We start from the raw sequence: 23,630 nt of genomic DNA, 5'->3' as shown, positions 1-23,630 counted from the left end.
CCTACAAAATTACAGTATCTGTCTAAGAGCGTGGGGGGCAATGGATACAATGTACAGCCGTGGTTTGGCTGTGTCTGACCAATTTAAATGTTGCAACTTGAAAACAAAGTAGCAGTATAATGGTAGCAGTAGGGCTATAAACAATGTAGCAGCTTTAGACTAGGTTGAATATGGTGGGAGATCGAGCCTAAGTGCTAAATATCTAACTGGCTCCTGTAGTGGATTCTTTTATGCAAACCAATAAGTTTGAATGACTATCTGTTCCTGTCCAAATTAAAAATAATAAAGTTGTGTGCACACAGACGTAAATTCACAATGAGACACAGGGTTCAGGTTAATGAAAGAACTTCGGAAAATTTAATGGCTAGCTTAAAAAATGGGTGCGCAGACCCTTATAAAGCACAATTACATCATAAGCATTGTCAGAGATAACATCGATTTATGCATTAATAATTGGTTTAGGTGTTAAGTGGTTAGTTAAATGCCCTCCCATCAAGAGGTGGTGACATCCTTGACACGGGAGTGGACACAAGATGTAGGTGTCATCCTGTTAGCACGAAGTGTCCACAGCACGAGGTGTCCACTCAATGGGAGGGGGGCTTTGGCAGCAATTTTAAGTAGTTGGCATTATTAGTTTCAAAGTTAGTGTTCAAGGTTCTTTTAGTAAACACATTTTATGATTCAGCTGACACATATTTTATTAAGACCAAAATGTAGCTCAGTTGGAACAATGTTTCATTAAACAGAAACTCATTGTTCCACTGACGCACATTTCCTCCTGACACAGCATTCTCTTAAGATAATTTCATGAGTTCTATAATTCTACAACAGTCCCCCCTTAAAATGTTAGTTACTAAAAGATAAACTTTATTTGTTAATACCAGAAGACTTGTTAGCCCAAAGACACAGAAACCCCATGACCGCTAGCTTGGTGTTATTGCAAAGTGCATTTCTACCCCTATCTGTCCCTAATAGGCTGCAGCTCATCCGTCAGTACGGCCCTCGAACACTTCACTCCGTGGGTATCCCGCAGTGGCTAGTCCACAACATCTCCCACGGCAGACTAACCCATACAAACGGACGCTGTCCCTGCGCTGGTTCCCTTCCTAAAATTTCTGGCCTTTATCAGCATAAGGGAGAGTTTGTAGCAGATTACAGGGTGATGTGAGATCTTGATCATCAATTTCCAAATGAGCAAAAGTTGGCGTTGCTTGGTCTGCAGTCTTCTGTAAGAATTTTCTAAGGCATGGGAGGACACAACAAACGAGAAGAGCGAGAACAAAAAGGAAAATTAGTAGAGCCATACCAATATGAACTAAAGCTTTCTGCCATCCGGTCATCCAACCAAACCACCTTTCCCAGGGATCTGTTACCCCAGAATTCCTTTTCAACTCTTCTGAGAGTTTATTTAACTTCTCTATGGCCATAGTGACTTTACCATTTGGACCTGTGTTTTCTGGAATGTACGTGCAACAAGTCATGGTGTCGGGTAGTATTTTGCATACACCCCCCTTTTCAGCTAGAATCATGTCTAAGGCCAGTCTATTCTGGAAGGTCATCTGGGATGTGGCCTGTAACTGTTCGGCCAGGCCCTGGAGGGCATCCCTGGTGTAGTTAACAAAACGCTGTTGGTTGTAGTAGATGTAATTAATCCAATTAAGATTTTTGTTGGCAGTGACTATGGTAAAAAGTGATTTAAACCCCGCAGCAACTTCATCTCTAGCTTTAAATTCATTAGGTACCCCCCTTGGTACCCCAACGGCATCTATGTAAATGTGGGGGTCAAAACTGCCTTTTACTGGGGCTTCGCGCTTGACTCTGGCCGGTGTATGTGGAAGATCGTGCGTGTCAGGATGATTATCAGAAATTATATGAATGGGCATGATAACTTTAGCTAGGGCACACTCACCCCACCATTCAGTGTCAAGCTTGGATCTTAGCTGTAAATCCCCACATAACCAGTAAATATCCCCTAATGACCTGGTATGGTGTTGTAGCAGGCGTATAGGAACAGTTCTGTAGGTGGCACAATATAACCATTGGAAAAGTTACCCATGAATTTACCAATCCCGTCATAGTTAGCATAACAAGTGTAATTACCCTTGTAAATCTTGATTCCATCTGGGGGTTTGACATTTCCAACTAAAAGGGGGTACTCTGCTGTCCATGCTTCGCAGAGGGACCTGTTGAAATCATAGCGGTAGGCAAAAAGACTTAGGAAGCAATCCTCTATCTCCAAAGGGAGAGTTAGAGGAACGGTGCCAAGATGAGGTCGAGCACCACCACACACATAGCATTATATTTCATCCATTCTAACCATAGGTTGATATCATTAAAACCAGTCTCAGCGGCCATAGTATCTTCAAAGGTGGGGTTAGCGATGGCCATCATGTCCTTAAAAGACTGGATATGTGGTTTCAGTGGATTAGGGACCATATGGACAGCCCCTTGCCATTCTGGAGAGTGGCACATATCTTTGAGGTAGAAATGACCTGATTTGTTATAGGAACCTCTTTTCCAATACATTCCCATTACATATTGGTCAGCATCCTTTGGGCCGGGATGTTCAATATTTAACATTAATTTCATAGGCGTATCTCCTCCAGGCTTTCTTAAGGTCATTCTTTTACATTTTCAGTTGTTGAGTATCTGACAACGCCTCTTTCTTGGAGCTGTAATTCATCCATGGTGGCCCATAGTTTTGCCATGGGCCCGAGATCACTCCATGACTTCATCTTTGATTTGGTAACAGGGACATGTGCAATGGCTGTGTCCCAATGGTGATACAGGTGTTCAAGTCCAAGTGGTAATTGGACCAAAATCATACTGTTGCTTTCAGTATCACAGTAGAAATATTGTAGAGTGAGCTTTACCTCAACCAATTGATAAACCACATGGTGCAGAAAGCATATTCTGGTCCGTCACCAGAGGGTAAATTGGGGTGCATTTTGTTAGTGGTGTGGGTAAGGAGTAGGACATAGCTTTCGTCCATAATAAATCCATAGTAGCTACCCCCCTCAGGGAGTGGTAGAAGAGTGGACGGATTCAGAACCTGACATCTTTGAAGGGTGACATTGTCAGGTAACAGGAGACGAAGGTGTCTGGCAGCGGTGACATGCTTGATTTGGACCTGGTTAATTATGGCAGAAATATCATGAGGTGCCAAAACAGTTAGAGAGTGGCCAAGAACCAGGTCCCCAGTGCTTTCAATAAGTTCTTGAGCAGCAAAAACAGCTCGAAGGCCAGTTGGCAGGAGAAGAACCCAATAGGCCTCTGGCGTCCACCAGGACCATGTGCTTGAGTGAGGACTCCTGTAGCATGACCTTGTCTTTCAGACACGAATAGTTTGAAAGGTTTGGTGTAGTCTGGGAGGCCAAGGGCGGGTGCAGAGGCAATAGCATGTTGGAGAGTGTAGAAATTGTCATGTGCTTCAGGGGACAGACAGAACGGATCTGATTTGAGAGCATCATACAGAGGTTGCATGAGTAGGGAGGCCTCAGGGATCCACGCTCGGCAGTAGGAAATAAGGCGTGGAGAGACTTTGGAGTTCTTGGAGGCGGAATGGCCAAGACCGCTCTGACACGATCACGGGTGAGATGTCTGGTGCCATGGGACAGGCAATGGCCTAGAAAAATTACAGTAGATTGACAAAATTGAAGCTGGACAAGAGATGCCTTACACCCTTGTTCTGCAAGATAACAGAGGAGGTCCAGAGAAAATTTTTCTGTTGTGGGGATATCATCTCCACAAAGGAGCAGGTCATCAACATATTGGAGCAGGACAACCTCAGGGTGGTCAGATTGCCATGGATCAAGGATGGAAGACATTGCCTTTGCAAACTGACTTGGTGAATTTTGTGCCCTTGGGGCATAACAGTCCATGTGTACTGTTGTTTTTCGTGTGTAAAGGCAAACAGGTACTGACAGGTGGGGTCCAGAGGGACACTGAAAAAGGCATTGGCCAAGTCAATCACTGTGAAGTATTTGGCAGAGGGTGGAACGCCTGAGAGTAGTGTGTGTGGGTTTGGCACAATTAGGGTGTCCAGAACTGTGGCCTCATTTACTGCTCGAAGATCCTGGACCATTCTGTACTTCTCGGGTTCACCCTTAGGTGTCTTCTTCTTCACAGGGAACAATGGGGTGTTACATGGTGATTCACATTTGACAAGAGCACCTTTCTCGAGTAGTGCTTGGACTTGTTTTGTGATGGCTGCAGCTTGTGCTGGTTTCAATGGATATTGAGACTTTCTTGGTAATTTAGCTCCTGGAATTAGCTTTACCATCACAGGTGGGACTTTAAGGTGGCCTATGTCCTCTGGGCCTGAAGACCATAGTTTCTTGGGGACACTTGTCATTAAAGATTCTGGAAAATTGTCCCTCAGGGCCTTTGCATCCCCATGGGGTTTTTCTAGATGAAGCATCAAAGGCAGGGAGCACAAGGCTGAGGTGTCTGAATCGGACAGGGGGGAAGATAGTTCCACCTGGCCGTCTGGTGTGAAGGTGATGGATGCCTGTAGGCGGGAAAGGACATCAGCACCTAACAGGTTAATAGGGCATGTGGAAGACACCACAAATCGGGCGAGCAGACTGGGGCAGTTGCCAACCTGTAAAGGAGTGGTTAAAGGACTTTGCCTCGGAAGGCCATCCACTCCAACACAGGAGACATCGATATTGGAAAGGAATGAAGAATCAGGCAGGCCTTGTTCTCGCAGAACACTTCGGGCTGCACCTGTGTCAACAAGGAATGTGGTAGGGTGACCTTCAATGGGTAAAGTTACAGTAGCTAGTGCCCCCCCTTGTTCCCCTGAAGACACTGCCATAACAGGGGTTAATGACACAGGCTTGACAATTTCCTAATCTTCTTGAGCTGAATCAGGTGGGGGAGGTTTTATGGCCTTTGTTGTAGATGTAGGCCTAGTCTGGTTTTCGGTACTTACTGGGCTCAGGGCATTCATTCCTGAAGTGGCCCTTTACCCCACAATTAAAACAGAATCCATCTGCGGGCTTGGTGCCTTTTGGGACAGCAGGGCGTGACACCATAATAGGAGCTGAATTGGATTTTCTAGGATTCTGTGCTGACTCTAGTCCTCTGGCAACTAGAAGCAACTTATCCAGAGGAACCACTCTATATTCAGGGCGTGCCGCAATAATACCCTTGCGTATAGAGTCTTTGATGCCTAGGACAAAGGCACCAGAAAGCATCTGGGAGTGGATTTTGCTGCTGAGATCAAATCCCAGGTCTGAGAACACTTGGAAAAGTCTAGCGTGGAACCTCTCTACAGATTCACCTTTTTCTTGAACAACATCATTGAGACCTGCTGCTTGGTCCGCGAGCTTATCCTTAGCCCAGGCCTTCAGCTGGTCACAAAACTCAATCCCTGATGTGTAGTCAGTATCACTGACAAGCCAGTTGGTGCAGAGGTGGCGGGCAATACTAGGCCAATAAGCATCTCCAACCTTTATGGCACAGATGCTTAATAAATCACGCCATGCGGCGGAATAGGTTTTCTGAATTTGAACTACCCCCCTATAGAAGGGCATGGGTTGCTTTTCAGGGTCAGGGAGTGATTTCATCAGGGCACAAGCCTGTGTTGGATTGAAGGAAACATACATTATAGGGGCCTTATCTCCCTGAACCCGGCGACCAAAAGGGTCATTAATAGAGCAACGGGGCGGGCGGGGTGATGCCTCTCTGGAGTCCGGTGGGACTTGGTAACCATGAGAGCTAACTGAGTCAAATTCATCTTCATGTGTCACTCGGACTCCTGCAGGATTTGTAACTACCTGGGGTGTCAGTACCGAGGGTAGGATGGGCACTCCGCCCGCCGGAGCTAATGGTGAGTTATTAGCTTGCGGTAGTAAATCATTTGGAAGGACCGGCATCAGAGGTGCCGGATCACTGGGGGCCGCCATATTGGAGGCGTGGAAGGAAGTGGCATTCGGGTTAAGGGAGGAAGTGGCGGCCATGTTGGATGTGGGCAAAACTTGAGCGGGTAGGCGTAATCGGGGCGGGGGGTGTGGCGACAGAAGGTACGTGGGAAATGGTTGAATAGGGCGGGACTGCGGGATAAGTGTAGGAGAGTGGCCAGGCCATTTGGGCAGGTGCTAGGGCGGAGTACGGGTAGGGCGGAGGAGATGGGTAGGGATTAGGAAGGGAGGAAGGATATAGATACGGTGATGGGGAAATGGAGGACTGAGTAGCGGGTGGAGTAGGAGGAGGAGAAGGTGGAGTAGGAGGGACGGGAGGAGTAGGAGGAGGAGAGGGTGGAGTAGGAGGGACAGGAGATGGGGGAGGAGGAGAAGAGGGAGTAGTAGGAGGTGAGACAGCCGGAGGGGAGGGATTAGCGGGAGGAGTAAGAGGAGGTGAGCAGGTAGGTGATGTAGCAATGGGGGACGGGCGGAAGGGAGGGAGTTCGGATGGGAGAAATGGATTGGAGAGGGAGGGTGGAGTAGGAAAGGACGTGGGTGATGAGATCTGTAGGACTGATGGGGGGAGAATAAGGATCCATCAGCATTCAAGACTGGGCAAACAGGGGCGGTGGTAGGGTGGGGACCATGGTCAGCTGCATTTCGGTCATTGCTGACGCGATGTTGGGAGTGGTTAACTGCTGGGCGCCATAATAGGGCGCTGGCTGGGAGAACTTCCCAGCAACACAATTCTTATAATACACAAACAATCTTAAACCTTTGTGATCAATTTCTTCCTCGACCCATCCCTCTTGCTGAATAGCTCTTGCTACTCGGTACCAGGCTTCTGCTGTACGGACCAAATCATGGTCCAACAGCTTCCCCTTCTTTTCTGTCAGTAACTTACGCCAGCTTTCTGGCTGCAATCTGCCGCACGGAGGTACGGCAATTCCACATACTTTAGCAATCTTATCAACTTTCTTAACCATCTCTTCTCCTTCTCTATCTTCTACCAAATCACATGCTAACCAACCCTTACTGGGTTTATCTAACTTCTGTCCCATCCTCCCTATATAAGGCGTCCCAGATATAGAGAAAGAGAGAAAAGAAGGTCTACAGTGCTCGACTGCTACGTAAGAGTGGGTTCCTACGTTCGTCTTCCCAAAACGTCCCAAAACGTAGTCACTAATTCCGCCTACCCGAGGTAGCCGCGGATTGGAGCGTGGCGAGAAGTGTGTGACCAATCACTTCTCTCAACAAAGAGAAATAGGAGGGGAAAGAGTAAATAATACAGAGAGTAAGATAAGAGTAAGCACAGGAATCTGTGTGACAGACAATTAAGACAACATTTGAAATAAAATACAGTGCATGCATCACAGTTCAAATAAAATCAACAGTAATCCCTTTCCTTTACTCGTGTGGCAGAAGCCACCTCCCTCAACCTCGTAGTGTCCCCGCTCGGGGAATGACTGCAGTTTAGCCGCACTACCTGGCGGCGACGGAAAACAGCAAACACCGGCCCGAGTCCCGTACGCCTCCTTAGTTACAGTGGTTCGTAACCACATCTTCCCTCACTCCCGTAGTGCCCCTGCGGACCCACCCGCAAGTCTCACTACCATGTGGTGATGGAGACAGCAATACCTGCCCGAATCCACACGCCACAAAAAACGGAACACTACCAGCCTCAGCGCTCGAGGCTGAAGTGTCCCACCCTCTGCAAGCAGAGTAATGTGCACAATGGGGCTAGCCAGGCCGTCAAAGTGACACCATGGGGACCCCCAGAAAGCAGTGAGTCTATATCGAGTCCACGCAAACTTCCACCAGAAACCTCCCCCCCTTTTTCCTTACTGCTGGAGCCACCCAGCACCTAAAAGAGGTAAACAGGCAATCACTCTCCCCGGGGGCTAAGCTAAATACAAACCAATACAAACACACCCAGGCAACAGATAGTCAGCATGCAGGTAAACTGGGTATCAATAAAAAAAAATACAAGGTCTCTGGGCAAGTTATTACCTGACTTTGATGTCCTCTCGGCAGCCGTCACAGACACTGGGACAGGTCAATCACAGGGGCAGGAACATACCGGCTAGGTGCTGCAGCAATCTCTACCGTGTATTCAGAGGTGATCAGGCTCTTTTCCTTCCCCCAGGATTCATCCACCCAGCGTCTTCTTGGACGGCTGTCCGGGCAGGGCATAACCCAGAGCCCCACGTTGATGCGCCAAATTGTAGTGGATTCCTTTATGCAAACCAATAAGTTTGAATGACTATCTGTTCCTGTCCAAATTAAAAATAATAAAGTTGCGTGCACGCAGAAGTAAATTCTCACTGAGACACAGGGTTCAGGTTAATGAAAGAACTTCGGAAAATTTAATGGCTTAGCTTAAAAAATGGGTGCGCAGACCCTTATAAAGCACAATTACATCATAAGCATTGTCAGAGATAACATCAATTTATGCATTAATAATTGGTTTAGGTGTTAAGTGGTTAGTTAAATGCCCTCCCATCAAGAGGTGGTGACATCCTTGACACGGGAGTGGACACAAGATGTAGGTATCATCCTGTTAGCACGAGGTGTCCACAGCACGAGGTGTCCACTCGATGGGAGGGGTGCTTTGTCAGCAATTTTGAGTAGTTGGCATTATTAGTTTCAAAGTTAGTGTTCAAGGTTCTTTTAGTAAACACATTTTATGATTCAGCTGACACATTTTATTAAGACCAAAATGTAGCTCAGTTGGAACAATGTTTCATTAAACAGAAACTCATTGTTCCACTGACGCACATTTCCTCCTGACACAGCATTCTCTTAAGATAATTTCATGAGTTCTATAATTCTACAACAGCTCCTAACTACCCCAAACCAATATATCTCTACTAATCTAAGCTATAAGCCCATAACCACCCCCTAAACCTGCTCAATCTGCAGTCTCAATTCGTGACTAAGTGGATCTGGTTCGGTGGTATGGATATATACATCCAAAACAAATAGTAGCCATCCTCCGATTATATGGAGGTCCAGGCTTAGTGTTGCGAGCATACTCATGGTACAATAATTAAGAAGTCCGCCTGTCAGTACCCCTGATGCGCATTTCGCTGTACCGTCTCATCAGAGGGTAACCGGACCTGAGAAAGAGTCCGGTATTAAAAGGGGATGCTGCTTGTCTATTGGTCCATTCAAACTTGGTATGCACCAATTGTGGCAGTGATAGTGAGTTCTGATTGAAATATATCAGGAGAATAATTTAACCCTTAAGGCTATTGACCCTTTCCCAATAATAATAAGCGTTCTAATAGTGTTAAGATTAGATCCTTATCAAAAAGAATAATCATTAAACTTCAGTAATTATAAAAAAAAAAAAAAGAGTGAGGAAGACAGAATGATTAGGCAGAAAGAGGCTGAGCAAGTTATAAGAGCTTCCAAATCACACACAGAAGAGAAAATAGCACAGTCAGTAAAAAAAAAGGAGACAAAACATTTTTTAGATACATAAATGAGAAAAGGAAAGTAAAACAATGATTAGTTAGACTAAAAATAAAAGAAGGAAGGTATGTAGAAGAGGATAAAGGTCTAGCTGACTGCCTCAATGAATATTTTTGTTCAGTATTTACAGATGAAAATGAAGGAGAGGGACCTCCGTTAGTAAAAAGGACAAATTAGTCATTTGTTACATGTGAGTTTACAGAGGAAGAGGTTCTATTTCAACTGTCAAAGTAAGTAAGTAAAGACAAATAAGTCAATGGGACCTGATGAAATACACCCAAAGCTATTAAAAGAGCTTAGAGGTGTACTAGCAAAACCATTAACAGATTTATTTAACCAATCATTGTTAACAGGAGTAGTCCCCGAAGATTGGAAGTTAGCGAATGTTGTGCCCTGTGGCGAAACCAGCTTCGCCACTGTGAACTGGAGAGGCCTGGCTGCTAGCCTCCTGCCCGCTGACTATGGCCCCTGGACATATTGCACTTTAGAAACTATATTTGGGCATGTAATAATTTGTATTGCTGCTGCTGGCCCTTTAAAAGCAGCGATGGACATATTGGAACTTTTGGGACTACTGTACCTTTAAGACTGTGGAGCGTAGTACAGTAATCCTGCCTTTAATACTTTCATGTCATGTATGTATTTTTGTATGCAGTTACCTGGGTTATATATATGTACAGCATTCAACTGATTGTTCGGTAGAATCACTCCATTCATTGTATTGAGGAAACTACCGAACAACCAGACCACCCAGGACTAAGTGTGCCTCCAATTACCGTTTGCAACAATGTTGCAAACAGGTAATTGGCAATCCATGTAATGTGTTCCGTGTCCTCTGGGTGGCCGCCATTCGGGAAACAAACACGTGGCGGCGGCCATCTTTAACTACCGAACAGCGGTGTTTTGCCGTCGAGTGTCTGGAACTGAAATCGGACACTTGACTAGGCAAACACCGCTGAGACCTCCATACTTCCAGAAGTTCGTATGGAAACTACCGAATGACCCCCCGTTCGGTAGAAAGAACCCCACAAACAAGGGAATTCATTCAAACCCTCTCCAGGCTCTATAACACAGGCAATTCGCCTGTTTTCATTCCCTTGTTTGTGACCGACCGCAGGGCCAAAATGCATGGAACTGTTTTCGGATACTTTACCCATGCGGTCGGTCAAATCTTTGGAGTCCCATAACTCCTGAACCATTTATCCGAATGGGCTGATTCTTGCATATGTTGTCCCCCTGAATAAGGGCTATCAGGGGATACCTGTTTGGAGGTGTAGCATATGTATTTGGGGTACATCCAGGAATTGGGGAAAAAGGTGTACGGTATAATTATGTTAAGTGCTAATCTAAGGGGAGGAAATGTGTGGGAGGTACATCCATGTGATTGGTTAAATTCATCCTCCCCCTGGGAGTGTCCTGTATGTACTTGGTTGTAATAAAAGCCAGACTGGGTGTCCCAGTCCAGAGTCTTGCTTAACCCTCAAAGCGATGTGTCGTCTCGGTCTTTGGGGGAATGGGATTGTATGCTGACTGCCAAGAGTGTAAGCCGATGTCTGCTTTTCTTGTTCAGCTGTTCCAGTTCGGAGTGTTATTTCGTATCCAGCTCGTGAGTTCTGATGTTCTGCAGTAGCTGTGCCTGTCTATGGAAAAGGGGATTATCGCCTAAACGCATTTTTCCCCTTTCATGCTGAAACGGTCCGTTACATGCCCATTCACAAGAAAGGTAATAGGGAGGAGTCGGGCAACTATAGGCCAGTAAGCCTTACTTCAGTAGTGGGGAAAGTGATGGAAACCATGTTAAAGGATAGGATTGTTGAACATCTAAAAACACATAGATTTCAAGATCAGAGACAACATGGGTTTAATTCAGGGAGATCATGCCAATCTAATCTTATTGATTTTTTTGATTGGGTAACTAAAATTATAGATCAGGGTGGTGCAGTAGACATTGCTTACCTAGATTTCTGTAAGGCTTTTGACACTGTTGCACATAGAAGGCTTATCAATAAACTGCAATTTTTACGTTTGGATTCCAATATTGTTGAATGGGTAAGGCAGTGGCTGAGTGACAGGCAACAGAGGGTTGTAGTCAATGGCTTGTCACCAGTGGGGTACCTCAGGGATCTGTGCTTAGACCCATTCTCTTTAATATTTTTATTAGTGATATTGCAGAAGGTCTTGATGGTAAGGTATGTCTTTTTGCTGATGATACTAAGATATGTAACAGGATTGATGTTCCAGGAGGGATAAGCCAAATAGCAAATGATTTAGGTAAACTAGAAAAATGGTCAGAGTTGTGGCAACTGACATTTAATGTGGGTAAGTGCAAGATAATGCATCTTGGACGTAAAAACCCAAGGGCAGAGTACAGAATATTTGATAGTCCTAACCTCAACATCTGAGGAAAGGGATTTAGGGGTGATTATTTTTGATGACCTAAAGGTAGGCAGACAATGTAATAGAGCAACAGGAAATGCTTGCAGAATGCTTGGTTGTATAGGGAGAGGTATTAGCAGTAGAAAGAGGGAAGTGCTCATGCCATTGTACAGAACACTGGTGAGACCTCACTTGGAGTATTGTACGCAGTACTGGAGACCGTATCTCCAGAAGGATATTGATACTTTAGAGAGAGTTCAGACAAGGGTGTAACGGATAACCTGGCACCCCGACTGAGTACCTCCATTGAAGGATGCTCCTAGCGCTTCCTGAGGGCTCCAAGCACTCCAGCCGACACCATAACCATCGTGGACTCCTTCAGAGAGCAGGACAGGAACAAGCTCTTACAAGAGCTTAGCAGTGAATATAGCAAGAGTGTATGCAGAGCATAGCAATCCCTTGTAGCAGATTCCCCCAATAAGAGACGGCACTCTAAATTGAGGGTGAAGTAGAACTGACTGTACTGGCACATACAGCCTCTTTTATTCACATTCTACAAACCTAGTACTGCCCACAGGGGTTTGAAGAACAACCAATCAACACATTACAACACAGCTAACACTCCCATTCATTACATCAGAAGTCCTCCCCTCTGCCTGTGATATGATTACTGAACACAATGGGTAATAAAATTATCACACGCAGAGAAATACAGTATTATAAAACATATCACAGGGACCCCAAAACATGCAATAACCAATAAAATATATCCTCGGAACCGGGGGATCTGGGTGAACCACATATCCAAAATTCACCCAGATCCGTTCAGTAGTTTGGAAGATATGGCTTAATGCAGATTCGGCAGAACATATACAGGCTATATGAAAAGTAATTACTGTATAATGTGTCCCCTGTTGTATAGTTTAAAACTGCTGAACGATGTCTTTGTGCACCAAATACCGGCGAGATGGCACCGTGTAGAAAAGTCACAACAGTGTCTGTGAGTTAAAATGGCCGCCATCCATTGTTCTCACCATGTGCTTCATCCATTGTTCTCACCATGTGCCTCTGATACATGAAATGGTGGCCACCCAGTAACTCCACAGTTTGTCTGGTAGTCTATCCAGCCGAACCAACAGATGAAACACATGGGGAACAAACAAAGGGAATCATAAAAAAAAAATATGGACAAGTCATATTTCTGCACAATCTCCAGTTTTGTCCCAGGGCACAAATAGTGTTTTCAAATGCCATATATCCCAGGGCCATAGTCAGAAGATAGGAGGCGGGCAAGCAGCCCCCTCCAAGAACACGTGGCGAGGTCTGTTCCGCCACAAAGGGCTACTAAACTGGCTCATAGATTGCAGAATAAAACTTACAAGAAAAGGTTAAAGGATCTTAAAATGTATAGCTTGGAGGAAAGACGAGACAGGGGGGATATGATAGAAACATTTAAATACATAAAGGGAATCAACACAGTAAAGGAGGAGACTATATTTAAAAGAAGAAAAACTACCACAACAAGAGGACATAGTCTTAAATTAGAGGGACAAAGGTTTAAAAATAATATCCGGAAGTATTACTTTACTGAGAGGGTAGTGGATGCATGGAATAGCCTTCCAGCTGAAGTGGTAGAGGTTAACACAGTAAAGGAGTTTAAGCATGCGTGGGATAGGCATAAGGCTATCCTAACTATAAGATAAGGCCAGGGACTAATGAAAGTATTTAGAAAACTGGGCAGACTAGATGGGCCGAATGGTTCTTATCTGCCATCACATTCTATGTTTCGTTGGTTCTATGTCCGTACCTCCATATCTTTTGAGGATGGCCACTTTGTGTGACTTTGTGATGGCCACTCATGGTGCGATAACTGAGAAGTGTGCCTGTCAGTACCCCTATGTAAAGTGCTTCCCCAATTCATGGTAGTATGTCAGAACTGACAGCTGTGCTGCTGTATTGTATATTCCATCTACTTAGTACAACAATGCTTTATATAACCGGTGAAAATAAGTAAAAGATCGATGAAACGAAAGGACAACTCTTTGTATTAGTACCCTGGATGTGTATCCGAGATTATTAATTGGTCATTAAAGTTGAAAGCTAATGGATTACAAACTATCTCAGGATCTTGGTTTGAAAGTACTATGTATATTAAAAAACATGTCTCTGAGAGTTTTTCCGAATGATACCACCACCATTTTTAAGTCTTTAGTAACGTTCTTTAAATTAAATTAAACCAGCATAATTCCCAATTTTCTTAGTAGAATATTATTTTTGTATTCTGGAGATGTAATCCAATGGATAATGAATGCAAGTAAGAGCGTTTAAAGATAGAGATTTTGCAGAACTGCTATAACTCATTCTCATACTAAAATCTCGACGTCTAGAATTGAGCTGGCTACAAAGAATGTCAAAGTCCCAGAATTCCAAATGGGAACAGTAGTGTTAGCGTAAGTATTCCCAAGAGTGCGATCCAGGAGTGTGTTCCTTTAAGAGTGTCCTCAAGCGCCCTTAGCAGTCCTCCAGAAAAGTGTTGCGTAAGAAAGTTTCAGGAGTCCTCTGAAAAGTGTTGTGTTCTGACTTTTTTTTAATGAATTCTTTACTTTTCTACGTCAGCTTTTTGAAATGACCAATGAATGGAATTAGATGGGTGTACCTTGTTCTAATGAGTGCCCTTAAAATATAACTTTTATTGGTAATTATAAAATTCTATTCATAAATAGTGATGATAAACAAAGTATTTACATTCTAATAGACATAGGTATAGTCATAAACCAACATATTCACAATCACATGTAAATGACTTGTCAATAGAAAAATATATAAGGCAATCCTGTGGACCACTATAAATAGAGTATAGGGCAGTATGGACCCCTAATAGACAGGATACAAGGCTGAAATAGAGAATATTAGAAAAGATATGTAATCTTATCAAATGGTATCACACCGATCGTATGGTAGTCCATAAAGGCTAGTCATTATTGCTGGCCACAGAAAGAAGTGTATATGATGATACACCAATACAAAGTAGTGAATATATGAAATAATAAACTAGAGAGTAAAAAATGAACTAAAGTATATACATATCAGTAAGCTAGTAAATAACTTAATAGAGAATAAACCAAATAAATTCACCAAAAAAGGGTTGATAAACTAAAGTATATACAGAAGGGTGAACTAATAGATTGCTCAGATAAGTCAAATAAGGTAAAAATCCTAAACTCTAGAAGTTTGATCGCTGAAGTGTGTGTGATCGTAATGAGGTTCTGTTCAAACGTTTTCAGAAACCTTCATCTAGTGATGTGTGCAATCCGCATGGGCTAAGTATAGTAACATTTAGTCTCTGTATTGTAACATAACTGTAGCATTGGAAAGAAAGACGTAGTAACAGACTATCGAAATAGAGCTGAAATAATAGTGAGCTATGTGCCAAGCGATATGGGACGCTGCACATAAAGTCTGATAATCAGTACACTATGTATATGCTTGTAAGTAATGCAGAGCACTGCTGCAGAGAGCATAGAATTTAGCCACAGTGGATAGATGGTGATAAGTATAACCGCTCTTGCTATAAATTCCAAATAAATCTGTAAGGATGGCTTAAAGTCTGATCCTCAATGTGGATAACTTCATAGTCCAACCTAAAGCATTAGCGGTTAAACCAACTCGGGATCATGAGACAAAAGAATCCGGTCTTAATGAGACATGACATAGTAGTAAAGTCTCTAGATCGCCGTGTTCCCCTGACGCGCGCGTTTCGCCTGTGGTGAAAGTAACCTCGCCACTGGTGTTTGGAGGGGCCTGTTTGCCAGCCTCCTGCCCTGCGACTATGGCCCTGGGATGGATTGCCCTTTAAGAAACTGAGTTGGGGCTTATGGACTTATATTATGCTGTTTCTGGCCCTTTAACTGTTTTGTACAAAGGATTGGTACTTCGATATGGCACTTCGGATACAGCCGAAGTGCCGAAGTGGCCGCCATTAGACAGTCGAACACGTGGCGGCGGCCATTTTAATCCAGTCGAACGCGGTCAGCGGCGTGTGCCGTCAAATCCCTGGAACGGAAATCGGCCACACATTTGAACGAACACTGCTGACCTGTACCTTCCCCTGCCCTTCGACACTGCAGCTGGAGACTAAGTCCCGTTCGAAGATTCGAACACACGTTCGAACGGGACTTTGTCATTTTGGGTGTAAAATAGACCAGTAGACAATTGAACACCACGGAAACGCAACCCCGGTTTCACTTCGACACTTCAACAGAAGTCGAAGTGCGTTCAACGATTCGAACGCCGCCTTCGGATGGGACTTTGTTACTTTTCAGGGCAGAAAAAGACCGACCGTACAGCCGGAATCTGTGGAACTGTTTTGGGCATGCAAACAGGCGTGCGGTCGGTCCAAAGAGAGTCTGGAACCACTGAACCGATTTGTACGAATTTTTAATATGTTTGTCCCCAAGTTGTGTGGTTCATAAAAATATGTTTTATTCCTGTGTGATACAAAATCATAAAGTTATAAAAATGCATAAAAAAGTATAAGTTTTTAGCTTGGAGATAATTGAGGAGATACAGTAAGAAACTCAATTATCTCCCAAGCAGAGGGGAGGGAATATGTGGGATGTAACCGTTATCTGATTGGTTAATGCCTAATTGTCTGTGGGTGTCTCCCTTGCAGGGGAGCAGTGCATAAAAGCAGAGTCCCTGTCATTAAACATCAGAGTTCTTCTTCACCCTCAATCTAGAGTCCTGTCTCTTATTGGGGGAATTGCTATATCACTACAAGGGATTGCTATGCTCTGCATACTCCCTTAGCTAATCACTACTAAGCTATTTTTTAAGAGCTTGTTCCTGTTTCACTCTCTTGAAGGAGAGGTTCACCCACTGGAACCTGGAGCCTTGTCTTAGGTCCAGGGTGGGTAGGAGACGGCGAGACCCCAACCAAGCTGCAGCGGTTTGTGGGGTCTACGGTTGTTGTGGTGTCTGGTGGAGCGCTTGGAGTCCTCTGTAAGCGCTAGGAGCATCCTTCAACGGAGGTACCCCGTCGGGGTGCCAGGTGATCCGTTACATCACCCACAGCTCATCAGAGGGAAGCCGATGTGTGGGAGATAGCTTGATTATAAGATGGAACGTCAGTTCTGATAGGTGAGTTCAAAAAACATCACCGCTTAATTAGCCAATTGAAATCCAACTGGGCGATGACGTAGTGGGTTGGCGAAGATTAACCCTGCAGGATGTTTTGGAGGGGAATTTTTTAACCCTTATTGGTCTGAGTGGTCAAAAATAGAGAGAATGAACCATATTTTCACGTTTGGGTTATAACATTGGGGAAATGAAAATAGAAGATCATCTAATAACGTACTGTAAATAGAACTTATGTTAATATCAGAAGAGTGTTTCTCATTCCTAATATAAACAATAGGAAATAAAACGAAATCTAGTATATAGCAAGTTCCCAAATACTTTAATTATGAATACTAATGAGAAGTTTTAACGTTACATTTTTAAATGTTCTTGTTTGAGTATAAATCAAGATAAGGGATGAGTAGTACATTGCTCACTCTAAGAATTGAATCTAAGATAACCGAATGAATTCCTATAATTGATATATCACTATGGCCTTATGATCCTCATGGTAATGATTAACAATAAGTGGCAACTAGTTAGCTGCCGTTTTATCCTTTGACATATGTACAAGTCAGTCTCTATGTCTCTGCATTTTTATTATACTATCGGCAACCACCTGGCAATGAATATTTCTAAATCCATAGAGAGACAGAGGGGCTGGGGAAGGGGCTTAACAGATAGAAAGAGGCTTTAACTGAAACCATTAGATTTTTAGCCGTGTCAACTAAAATCTATTAAAACTAGACTAAAACTAAAAAAAATCAACTCTTATGTAAGTTTTGAAATCTGATCAGCATTATCCAGATATATTTCTGATTTTAGTCATTTTATTTTTAAAAATAGGCTAACTATGCCAGCAGTAAAAAGGGTAAAAGCCAGGTTAATCCCATAGTGGAACCCAACTAATCTCTAAATGTATAAAACGGAACTTTTAATAAATTGTAAGATAACAAATTCCAACTTGTGATTCCAACACCTTAAAAACAATATTGAAGTACTAATTAAAAAGGCTACCGTATAAGTTACAAGTAGCCTACGTTTAAGGAATTCTACACTGTGCTATATTCTCTGCTGTTAATAGAGCTGGGGGGGACCTTCAGAGTAGGGGATCAATAGTGCCCCTCCTGGTCAGACTCGGGTAAGTGTATGTTAGATTTCTCAATCGGCTGCAGAAAGTATGAGTCCGGAACTAAACAACGTTTTGTATTCTTTGCTGTGAATTCTAAAGGTGGTACATTGTTACGTAAAGCCTCTGAAATATCAGAGGGGAGAAAGATGGTAGTGGGTCTGGTGTACAAAAGGTCCTACAAAATGACGGTATCAGTCTAAGAGTGTGGGGGGGAATGCATACAATGTACAGCCGTGGTTTGGCTGTGTCTGACCGAATAAATGTTGCAATTTGAAAACAAAGTAGCATTTTAGTCATTTAAATGATTAAAATACGACTAAAACTAAAATGGCTTTTTAGTAAAAAAAAAACAAAAAATTGCCTAAAACTAATTTGAAATTAGCCGCCAAAATGAACACTAGTGTGTGCGCGTGTGTGTGCCTTTGTGTCTGGGTGTGCGCGTGTGTGTGCATGGGGACTTGCATAAAAGCCAGTGTGGCACCCATTAAAATCCAGTTCTGTCCCACCCTTCATCTAGTTTCGGCTGATGTTTGGGTACCTGTCTGCTTTACTGGGAGAATCTACTTGGGAAGCTGTTATTTCGTCTTGTGGTAATAGCTATCTTTAGAGGGAGGAGCTGGATTCTGTCTTGTGAGAATAGCCATGATCAGAGGGAGGAGACAGATTTTGTCTTGTGAGAATAGCCATGATCAGAGGGAGGAGCAGGATTCAGTATTGTGTGAATAGCTATGATCAGAGGGAGGAGTCTGAATAGATGCCCTTGATCACCCCAGGAAGTAGGCTATAGATGGCCTCTGTCACCCCAGGAAGTAGGCTATAGATGGCCTCTGTCACCCCAGGAAGTAGGCTATAGATGGCCTCTGTCACCCCAGGAAGTAGGCTATAGATGGCCTCTGTCACCCCATGAAGTAGGCTATAGATGGCCTCTGTCACCCCAGGAAGTAGGCTATAGATGGCCTCTGTCACCCCAGGAAGTAGGTTATAGATGGCCTCTTTCACTCCTGAATGTAGGTTATAGATGGCCTCTGTCACCCCAGGAGGTAGGTTATAGATGGTCTCTGTCTCCCCAGGAGATAGGTGTAGCGAGACCTGGGTAACCTGGCTGGTTAAAGTAGGTCAGACCCATTTCCCCAGTAACAGGATGCGACACAGTTCCAGGATACGTTCCAGGATAAACGTTTGACAATGTTTATTGGGCACACAGCTTTTTATGCACAAGCCCCCGCAGGGGGTCTCCATTCAACACAACACAAAACACATACAGGAGGGGGCTGGGGAACAGAAAACCATCTCCCGCTCTGGGAGATACTAACAGGACACAGGGACACGCATGAGTACACTTCACATACAGGGGGGGTGAACTTTGGGGCTCGGCGCCCCGGGATGGGGATGGGGTAAAGGGTTATATTTTATGTTGGGGAATAGCCCCGTGTCCCCTCTGGGATCCCTGCAAAAAGTGGGGTGATCGGAGATATCAGCGTCGAAAGTCTGGGACTCAAGGCTCTGTACATCCCTGGAATCAGTTCCATGGTGTTGCTTGGTTTAGTTCGGTGAATTCAAACTTCGCGTCTAAACCAAGCAACGACCAATCAGCCGAAATCAGCGTTAGGGGGAGAGAGGAGTTTTGCAGCCCAATCCGAAGAAAGGGCGCGAAACTCGCCTCTACCAAACCGTGCTTGAGGAGGATGGGGGTTTCACGCCCTAATCAGAAGATAGGGTGCGAAACCCGAAAGTCACCAATCCGCTGAAAGGAGCAAAACTTATTTGCACCAATCAGCACTCAGGGACAGGAGGGGTTTTGCCGCCCAATCAGTTGGAATTGAGCGAAACCCCGTTTGAACAAGCGCTCCTCCTCGAATTGGTTGCTCGCTCCCTGTAGCGACCAATCAGCGCTTTATTTGAGGTGTGAACATTCTAACTGAGGCGTCCCCGGTCGATCAAAAGGTGTAGTGCAGGATTTTGAGGCAAAATTATAGAAAAAGGAATAGGAAAGAGGGGAAACACACATTCTAGTAGGCACATCCACACACAAAAGAAACAAGGCAATTCACAGTTTAGGCAATCCCGCCACAGTAGGTTTATAGATGGCATCTTTCACCCCAGGAGGTAGGTTTATAGATGGCCTCTTTCACCCCAGGAGGTAGGTTATAGATGGCCTCTTTCACCCCAGGAGGTAGGTTTATAGATGGCCTCTGTCATCCCAGGAGGTAGGTTATAGATGGCCTCTGTCATCCCAGGAGGTAGGTTCTAGATGGCCTCTGTCACCCCAGGAGGTAGGTTATAGATGGCCTCTGTCACCCCAGGAGGTAGGTTATAGTTCATGCTTTATTCGTTTTTCCAGACTTCACGAAGTAGACCGGGCAAACCACTAAAACTTATGTAACTGTTTTGGGCAGGAACCTCGTGTGTGGCCGGTCACCTAAGACTTCCATAGAATTTCAAAACCCCTGAACTGATCTGGGTAATTTTTGGATATGTTAGTCACCTAGATCAGGGCTATCAGGGGGTATGACTTTTTTGTGAGACTATTAAATGTTTTCGGGTACATTAACGTTTTGGGGATGTTACGGTTGCCCCAGGCTAGCTGAGGGTTGGACCGTTTTAGATGTCCTGGTTCCCGATCTTGTAGAGAAATAACGAAGTTCCAAACAGCATCTAGCGATAATCCTGAAAGTGTGAAGACATCTAGCTAGCTATAGGTGGAGCTAGTATAAAGCATTTCCCTACAACACGAGTCGAGGCTCCGAGTTGAGGGTAAGAAGAACTGATTTATTGATCACTCATGTACTACTTAAATACATATTTTCAGGCCAGAGGAACCTACCTCCTTTGTAATCCTGTGTACCATCAATCAGGATTACAAAGGAGGTAGGCTATACCTCTGTCACCCCAGGAGGTAGGTTATAGATGGCCTATTTCACCCCAGGAGGTAGGTTATAGATGACCTCTGTCACCCCAGGATGTAGGTTATAGATGACCTTTTTCACCCAGCGGTTAGAAATGGCTTCTTGACTCCTTCCTGTAGGTAATACAGGGAGTCAGATATATCTTTATTTGCATTGTTTTATATAGTACTTTATATTATATATACACATGAAAACCCGCTTTATTTTTAGTTTAATGTTTTTTTCCTCTATTTTTTTCAGAGCTGCTGCTTTTCTGGAGAATTTGGAGATGTCACCTGAAACTGAAGCCATGTGGAAAAGTCTCAGTAAACTAGCACTGGAGGCGGAGCACATTCATGTGGCAGATAGGTCAGTCTCAGAGTTTGAATATGATCATCTTATCTAGACAAAGAGAATCCTAGTGCTAGCACAACCATCTTTTCTAGAGAGACATAATCTCTGTACTAGAACAGGACAATCTTATCTAGATGAAGAGGGTCTCGATGCTAGAACAGGTCCATCTCATCTAGGAGAGCGACTCTCAGGGTATGATCCGACCCATTATATTAAGAGGAAGAGAATCTCTGGGCTAAAACAGGCCTGTTCCAGATCTAGAACCCCTGTTCTGTACATGATCTAGTCCTATCTTATCTAGCTATAGAAAGTTCTAGATAACCAGTTCCTTTGAATTGGGGATACTGGTGTAATCATGACTGAGCACTAGTATGGGAATAGCCACTGAAGCGGTCTGTTGCACAATGCCTTATTTTAAACTTTATCCTAAATTCTTGCTCCTCTACTTCACCTGCAGGTGCTTCTCGGCCCTTGGAGATGTGGCGAAAGCCAAATTCCTACGTGAGACAAATGAGATCGCAGAACAGGCAGCTAAGGAATATGTGAGTATTGGCCTAATTTAGGTAATGCACTCGCAATTTTCTATTCTATGGTCTGCTTCCAGTAATGAAAGGAAGCTTTGCCATTGTCACAAGAGCGGTACCTTCTGATAGAGAAGGCCTTCAGTCCCCTTGTCTTCCCTCTCTCCAACATTCCAAATGGCCCCACACCGAACGTGACAAAATCATCCACCTACATATAGGTTAATTCGGACTGCATTGTTGATTCTGTTGTGTGGGAACAGCCACGTTCAGAAGGAAGGGCCAGATTCTATTGTGTAGGAATAGCCATAATCAGAGGGAGGAGTCGTTTTTCTGCCTTGTAGGAATAGCATGATAAGAGTAGCCGGATTCAGTATTGTGGGAATAGCCATTATTAGAGGGAGGTGCCGGATTCTGTATCGTGGGAATAGCCATTATTAGAAGGAGGTGCCAGATCTGTATTGTGGGAATAGCCGGGGGCGGGGGGGAGGGGGGGGGGCGGAGGCTGCATGGCTGTGGGAGGATATCTGGCCAGATGTGATGCCTGGTTGTGGGAGGCGACTCTGCCAGATGTGATGCTTGGTTGTGGGAGGAGACTCTGCCAGATGTGATGCCTGGTTGTAGGAGGAGACTCTGCCAGTTGCAATGAATAGGGGGGGGGGGGGGTGGAGATTCTGCCAGATGTGATGCTTGGTTGTGGGAGGAGACTCTGCCAGATGTGATGCCTGGTTGTGGGTGGAGACTCTGCCAGATGTGATGCCTGGTTGTGGGTGGAGACTCTGCCAGATGTGATGCTTGGTTGTGGGAGGAGACTCTGCCAGTTGCAATGAATAGTGGGGGGTGGAGACTCTGCCAGATGTGATGCTTGGTTGTTGGAGGAGACTCTGCCAGTTGGAGGGGGGTGGAGTGGAGACTCTGCCAGTTGTGATGCCTGGTTGTGGGAGGAGACTGTGGCAGAAGCAGCCACCCGAAACTCGTATATTCAATGTTATGTGTCCCTAACTCCATATGTCAATGTATATTGTATATTGTGCCAGCATGTTACGGAAGAACCGAGGTGCACATACCGTTATTGGGTCCGTGGGTGGCCGCCGTTCGCCTAATCTCCACGTGGCGGCGGCCATCTTAACTGCCGAACAGCGGTGTTTGGTCGTCGAGCGTCTGGAACTAAAATCGGACGCTCGACTACCCAGACACCGCTCAGACCTCCAGGATCACCAAATCGTATGATCCAAACTGCCGAACGGCCCGCCGTTCGGTAGTTTGCATTCCCCAGTTTAGGGGATTCATCCGAACCAAAGATTGGGGTCGGATGGCTGAGCTATTCGGCACTTTCTAGGCAGTGAAGTAGACCGACTACAGGGCCAGAATCTATGGAGCCGTTTTCGGCTACTGTGTCCCTGCAGTCGGTCAAATCTTTAAATACCTGTAACTCCCGAACCCCTGGTCTGATCTGGGTGAAATTTGAATATGTTACTCACCCAAAGCAGACCTACCAGGGGACCCCTCGTGTATCCCCGTACCCCCGTATTTAGGGGTCATTCAGAAACTGGGGAAAACTCGGTTCCCTCTAATTAATTTACCTGTTAATCTAAGGGGAGGAGAGGGAGGGGAGGTGATTGTGAGGTGATTGGTTGTTTTGAGTTACCTCCCTTGCATGGGAAAAAGCCATAAAAGAAATTGTGTGAATAAAGCTGACAGTTGACCTCCAAGCTATGTGTCGTCTAGTTCTTGGAGGGAAGGGATTGTAACCACGCTACCCGTTTGATACCTGTATTGGATTGCTGTTCCTGTCTACCAGCGGAGCTACTTTGGATCGTACCTCTACTCCGCTACAATTGGTGGCAAGCGACGGGAT

At 44.6% G+C, this 23,630-nt stretch overlaps 1 protein-coding gene across 1 annotated transcript in view; it reads left to right on the top strand.

The window, feature by feature from the left end:
* Window positions 1-23,630, top strand: part of IFT172 (intraflagellar transport 172) — a 255,466-nt gene that overhangs the window by 92,213 nt on the left and 139,623 nt on the right. The window contains exons 10-11 of the mRNA XM_063441063.1: window positions 21,159-21,266; window positions 21,709-21,793. Of these exons, the coding sequence (XP_063297133.1) occupies window positions 21,159-21,266; window positions 21,709-21,793 (193 nt within the window). The remainder of the gene's footprint in view (window positions 1-21,158; window positions 21,267-21,708; window positions 21,794-23,630) is intronic.

Source organism: Pelobates fuscus, chromosome 2, assembly GCF_036172605.1.
Source record: "Pelobates fuscus isolate aPelFus1 chromosome 2, aPelFus1.pri, whole genome shotgun sequence".
NCBI classification, from domain to species: Eukaryota; Metazoa; Chordata; class Amphibia; order Anura; family Pelobatidae; genus Pelobates; species Pelobates fuscus.
The sequence above is the reverse complement of the archived record's forward strand: the minus strand, read 5'-3'. Positions and strand labels throughout refer to the sequence as shown.